This window comes from Anopheles gambiae, chromosome 3 (genome assembly GCF_943734735.2).
Source record: "Anopheles gambiae chromosome 3, idAnoGambNW_F1_1, whole genome shotgun sequence".
Lineage (NCBI taxonomy): Eukaryota > Metazoa > Arthropoda > Insecta > Diptera > Culicidae > Anopheles > Anopheles gambiae.
The window spans coordinates 27,987,355-27,994,305 of record NC_064602.1 but is presented as its reverse complement, the minus strand read 5'-3'; the positions used below and the strand labels follow the sequence as shown (position 1 = coordinate 27,994,305).

The following is a 6,951-nucleotide window of genomic DNA, read 5'->3' as shown; positions in this document are numbered from 1 at the left end:
CTTTTTATCCTGGTGTTCGGATTGTTTATTTACGTGTTAAAGAACATAAAAGTGGCGACGAGAAGTATTTTCCTCATCAGTGTGTAGAACCTGCGTTGTAAAAAAAAAAAGAAAAAAAAACTGCTCCTTCTCTAACTGAAAAAAACGCGCAGTGCAGTGAAATTGTTTAATAATTAAAAAAAAAAAAAAACCTATTCAGTGAGTGTAAAAGAAAAAAAAGTATATAAAAAGGATCATCAGAACGTGTGTAGTAGGATAGCTAAGCTCAGTAGCTTGATTGAAAAGTTCGTGTACAGTTCGGTTTTATTTTTTTTTCTGTCGAGGACAATTTTTTTTTTTCTCTCTCTGCAAATAATTTATAAAATGAATACCAGTGGTGATGAAGAAAGGCGCTCTAGTGCGGGTTTTAATGTGCAACCGACGCACCAGCTACAAAATGGTTCTGGAGAACCATCAGTGCAGCAACCTCCATTACAAACGCCGCCATCGGTGTCGATGGATAGTTCGTCGATGATGCAGATCTTGAAATTAATGCAGCAACAAATGGCGCAGCAGCAGAACATTTTGGCGCAGTTAATGCAGCAGCAAGGGTCAGGTCAAAGTTCATCCACAACACCGGAACAAATCTTGGATTCGTTGTGCAGCCACATTAAAGAATTTAAATACGATGCTGAGGCTGGAACGACATTTGCCGCATGGTACAACCGCTATGAGGACCTGTTCGAAAGAGATGCTGCCCGGTTGAGCGACGAAGCAAAAGTGCGCCTTCTCATGCGCAAGCTAGGAACTCTTGAACATGACCGGTATGTAAATTTTATCTTGCCAAAGTTCTCACGAGATTTTTCATTACCAGAGACGGTCGCAAAGCTGACAGATTTGTTCGGAACTAAGGAGTCCCTGTTACATCGACGGTTCAAATGCTTAAATACGGTGAAGGGGAAGACGGAAGATTATCTAGCGTACGCATGTCGCGTCAACCGGGGTGTAGTCAACTTTGAGCTAGGCAAGTTGACGGAGGAACAGCTTAAATGCCTTGTATTTGTTTGCGGGTTGAAAGATGATAAGGATGTGGAAATTCGTCAAAGACTGTTAGTGCGGATCGAGGAACGTCCTGAAACCACCCTGGAGCATATTACAACCGAATGTCAACGCATTATCAACTTAAGACACGACAGCGCAATGATCGAAAGAGAGAACACCGAACAAGTCTATGCAGTGAAGCATAAGGAAACACAGTTCCAGCATTATCGAAGCAACCTGCCATACGATTCGAAACCCCCTAGCAGATCGTGCTGGCTATGTGGAGGACTACACTGGTCTCGAGACTGTACGTACCGTACTCACAAATGTGCCGATTGTGGAAGAATAGGCCACAAAGAAGGATTTTGCAAAACGTACAACAATTATCGTCGGAACTATAACCAAGCGAATTTCAATCGTCAGCAAGCAAATACTAGAACGGTCTCAGTCAATGTGCACAGCGTTCAGGAGAGAAGGAAGTATGTACCTCTCAGCATCAATGGCATTCACCTCCGGCTACAGCTCGACACCGCTTCTGACATATCAGTCATTGGCAAAAATACCTGGAAACTAATCGGAGCACCCCCCCTTTCCCCGCCAACAGTCGATGCCAAAACAGCATCGGGAGCAGTGTTGCATATAATCGGCGAATTCAGTGCCAACATCACCATCAAAGAAGAGCAGCGTGTCGAGACGGTTTATGTTTCGCAAGCGGACTTGAAGCTGTTGGGAACCGACCTAATCGAGGCCTTTTCCTTATGGTCAGTGCCTGTTGACCAGATATGCAACGCCATTCAATCATCAACGAATAAGGAGCTACGACTACGTTATCCCAAGCTGTTTGGAGAGGGCATGGGCCTATGTACAAAGGGAAACGTTACTCTGCAGCTGAAAGAAAAGTGTCGTCCAGTTTTCTGCCCTAAACGTCCAGTTGCGTACGCTATGCTGGATGCAGTCGACAAGGAACTGGACCGGCTGGAGAAGCTAGGAGTCATCACACCGGTCGATTTCTCTGACTGGGCCGCACCAATTGTCGTCGTGCGGAAAGCAAACGGTCAGATAAGGATCTGCGGAGATTACTCGACCGGTCTCAATGGAGCCTTGCACCCCCAGGAGTACCCGCTTCCACTACCAGCAGATATTTTCGCCAGGCTAGGTAATTGCACTCATTTTACACAAATAGATTTATCGGATGCTTTCCTTCAGGTCGAAATTGCTGAGCAGAGTCGGAAGTTTCTAACCATCAACACGCATAAAGGGCTTTACTCCTACAACCGACTACCACCGGGCATCAAGGTAGCTCCTGCGGCTTTTCAACAGTTGATGGACAAAATGCTCATTGGATTGCGGGGAGTTTCCAGTTACATGGATGATATCATTATCGGAGGTAGGAATCAGAAAGAACATGATGATATTTTAAATGAAACGCTCGCTAGAATTCAAGATTATGGTTTCACAATTCGCGTAGAAAAATGTTTTTTTAATGAGAAGCAAATACGGTATCTAGGGCACATAATCGATAATCAAGGCATCAGACCAGATCCGGAAAAAGTTAAAGCTATAACCAATTTGCCAGCACCATCAGATGTCAGTGAAGTAAGGTCATTCCTCGGAGCAATCAATTATTATGGGCGCTTTATTCCAAATCTACGAAATTTGCGGTACCCACTGGATGCACTACTAAAAGAAGGGAGAGAATTTGCGTGGACTGCAGAATGCCAGAAAGTTTTTGAAAAATTCAAGTCAGTATTGTCTTCAAACCTATTATTAACCCACTATGATCCGCGACTTGAGATAGTGGTATCAGCTGATGCGTCTTCCGTTGGTCTGGGAGCAACTCTAAGTCACAAATTTTCTGATGGCAGTATGAAGGTTGTACAACATGCATCACGATCTCTTACAAAAGCCGAGCAAAGATACAGTCAAATCGACCGGGAAGGGCTAGCTATCATTTTCGCAGTGACCAAATTTCATAAGATGATATTTGGTCGGCATTTCCGTCTTCAGACAGATCACAGGCCTCTGCTAAGAATATTTGGAAACAAGAAAGGTATTCCTGTTTACACTGCAAACAGGTTACAGCGTTTTGCCCTTACGCTTTTAATGTACGATTTTGAAATCGAATATGTAACCACGGAGAAATTTGGAAATGCCGACATCCTATCAAGATTGATAAGCGAGCACAGCAAGCCAGATGAAGACTATATAATCGCCAATTTGGAGCTAGAGAAGGATGTAAAATCAGTAGTCATCAGCAACATCTCATCCCTACCAATCAATTTTACGGAAGTAGCCAAACAAACGGGAAAAGATTCAATTTTATCAAAGGTACTACATTTTACACAAAACGGTTGGCCACATAATACTATTTATACAGGAGAATTAGCAAGTTTTTATGCAAGAAGGGAAGCGTTATCAGCAGTGGATGAGTGTTTATTATTTGGCGAGAGAGTCATAATTCCAAACAGCCTTCAGGAACGATGCCTCCGACAGTTCCATCGTGGCCATCCTGGCATTCAAAGAATGAAATCGTTAGCTCGTAGCTACGTATATTGGCCATCCATCGATAAAGACATAAGCGAATGCGTAGCCTCTTGTGAGAGGTGTCAAGCTGTTTCAAAGTCACCTGCTCATTCAGCTCCTGTTCCTTGGCCTAAACCTTCATCACCATGGCAGCGTGTGCATATCGATTACGCTGGCCCTCTGGAAGGGGACTATTTTTTAATTGTCGTGGATGCATACTCAAAATGGCCAGAGATTGTAAAAACATCAAGCATTACGGCATCGGCGACTATAGCAATTCTACGAGGAATATTTTCACGTTTTGGAAATCCAGTCACGCTTGTAAGTGACAATGGCACGCAGTTTACTAGCGAGATTTTTGCTGATTTTTGCGCTCACAATGGCATAGAACATCTGAGAACAGCACCATTTCATCCTCAGTCAAATGGCCAGGCTGAGAGGTTTGTAGACACGTTCAAGAGATCGATGAAAAAGATTAGTGCAGAAGATACATCACTTCCGGAGGCATTGGACATATTTTTACAAACCTATCGATCGACTCCAAATCCGTCCACAGAAGAAAAGAAATCACCAGCTGAGCTCATGTTAGGTCGTAAAATGCGAACAACTTTGGATCTGCTTCGTCCTACCTTAAATCCATTTAAACACAGTGTACCTGAGAAGGTGAGAGAGTTGTCCTGCGGAGATTTAGTGTACGTCAAGACATACAGCAGAAACATTTGGAAATGGGAGCCAGCAGTCATAACCGGAAGATGTGGCAACGTTATGTATGAAGTTGTAACCGGTGATCAACGTACACTTCGAAGGCATGTAAATCAAATGCGTAGGCGTAACGGAAATCGTCATCAGCAGAGCCGCTCTTCGAAACCCTTAGCTCTGGATGTATTTCTGGATTCATGGAATGTAATGCACGAGCCACCACCGTTGCTTGACGATCAGTGCACTCCATCACCTGTTCAGGCGCCACCGTTATCGTTATCATTGGCTCCAACAACGTCTCTTCCATCACCGAGTTGTTTGTCACCATCGTCATCGTCGACTCCACCATCGTCTACAATACCGCCTGAGTCTGCTATCACATCGTCTGCGTCCTCGCCATCGTCATCGTCCAATTCGGGTTCAGTCTACACTTCCTGTTCACCTACATCACCTGAAGAGTCTCCAACAGATGAACTAGATGACCACAAGGAAGAAGAACAGCTGGTACAAGTACCACGTAGGTCTTCTAGAAATATAAGACCCTCACGTTGGTTGGACCAGTACCAGCTATATTAACAGGGGGAGATGTTGTGGACGGAATCAAAGTTGCGCAACATTTGTGCTCTGGGCCGCTCGCTACGTGCGACGGTTTTCAGACGCTAGAGCTGTCAACAACCACGTGCAGCTAAAGGGCGCAGCCATCGCGATCCTTCCGAGGACCGAGGTCGGGACGACGACCTCGGGGTGACCGTTGACATACACTTCACTGCAGGCCATCCGCGATAAGAGGTGCGAGCGCGAGCATTAGGGACTAGCGGGCGTATAGGTTTTTTGTATGTAAAGTTTTATTGCGTTGTACATCGTTATTGTAATATAGTGTTTTAAGTACTTTTTATCCTGGTGTTCGGATTGTTTATTTACGTGTTAAAGAACATAAAAGAAAGTGTTTCATCAACAACTGCAGCAACAACAATTTCAACAATCAATTTCGTCGTATTGCGGTCCAGAAGGTATAGAGTTTCGTTTTATCCCTCCTAGGTCTCCCCACTTTGGTGGAATCTGGGAGGCCGCCGTCAAGTCTTTTAAGCATCATTTTAGAGCTACTATTGGAACTTCGATCCTGCGTCGAGACGACTTAGAAACGATCATCGCCCAGGTGGAAAGCTGCTTGAATTCGCGCCCTTTGACCCCAATCAGCACGGAACCCGAGGATTTGGAGGTGCTTACTCCAGGGCATTTCCTGATCCATCGTCCTCTGGTTGCTGTTCCTGAACCTTCATACGAGGAAGTGCCATCTAATCGCCTGGATAGATATCAACAGAATCAGGAATTCGTGAGACGCATTTGGAACCGATGGAGTACAGACTACCTGTCTGGCTTGCAGCCCCGCACGAAGTGGACGAAACAACGGGACAACATTCATATCGGAACTCTCGTGTTGATGAAGGAAGACAACTTGCCACCGTTGAAATGGAGTTATGGACGAGTAACTCAAATCTACCGAGGAGACGACGGCAACATCCGCGTGGTCACGGTGAAGACAAAGGACGGCGAATACAAACGAGCAATTACGAAGATCTGCGTTTTGCCCATCCATTCCAACACGGAATAAGTGGTGGAAATTTCAATTTCCACGGGGGCCGGCTATGTTAAGAATGCTTGGTATCATGGCCGCTGACAGCCACCGAGTGACGCAACCTGCGCTCTGACAGATTACCGCGTTTTTGAACTGTCAAACCACAAGCCGAAGAGTTGTGTGAGTGTGTGTTCGCTAGGAGATCGAGAACAGAGCACATGCAGAAAGTTGATCGCAAATAAAACATCGTAAAAAACCCACCGAACAGTGCCGCATTATAGTTTGAATCATTTCGCTTATTTCAATTAACAACCAACTATAACTATAGGAAACATAATTTCCGAGCGAATCTAGAAGAAAACAACGAAAAAGCCGCATCACAGTTGATTTTAAAGGCTTTTTTCTACATTCCCTTAAACTAGTGCAGTTTAAGGGAAGTTTAAGGCTCCAGTTTAAGAGAATTTGCCCGAATTCCCGATAATTCGTGCTCTAAAATGTCAATTGGGTAAGCGCAAAGCTAAAAAACTATAACTATTGTTACAGGCATTAAATTTTGGAAAGGTTAGGCTCAATTTTTATGTCCAATTGTGCAGTTATTGCTATAGTTATGAAATACTTGAAAACTAATCAAATGCATTGAGGCAACTACTCACTAACAAATACCATTCAGAGCTATCATTGTTCGTGCAGCTCGTGCTCTCCTTCATGCTAAAGGATTGTGGAATCGGGTTTTCCAACAAGCACCCGGCCAACCAATAGATTATCCCATAAATAGCTGACTATAAATGTATCCCGCTCCATATCACACGTGCAATAAAACTCAGCTCCTACAATCCCCCCACACACACATACGCACACTCGTCGTACTGCGAACGATCGAAGCAGTAAAATGTTGCACTGAAAACATCCCATAAAACTCAGCCTACACACTCAACCCACCTTAGCTTAAAACGCCCGCAGGAAAGGGAAAAGAAAAACCCACACAAACCCCCGTCTTCCAACGACGACAAAACGATAAAAGCCATAACTTCTTCGCAAACCCCCCGAAACCCAAACTTACAACATCACACGGCTAAATGCAAATGAGTTTCGGTGGGCGAACGGTTGGGGAAGCTACCCCCTTTCAGCTGCTG

At 44.5% G+C, this 6,951-nt stretch overlaps 1 protein-coding gene across 1 annotated transcript; it reads left to right on the top strand.

The window, feature by feature from the left end:
* The first annotated feature begins 363 nt into the window (after window positions 1-363).
* On the top strand, window positions 364-5,137 carry LOC133392867 (uncharacterized protein K02A2.6-like). The gene has a single exon (XM_061655162.1). It carries the CDS (start codon window positions 364-366, stop codon window positions 4,816-4,818), a length of 4,455 nt encoding a protein of 1,484 aa, XP_061511146.1. The 3' UTR covers window positions 4,819-5,137.
* The last annotated feature ends 1,814 nt before the right edge of the window (window positions 5,138-6,951 follow it).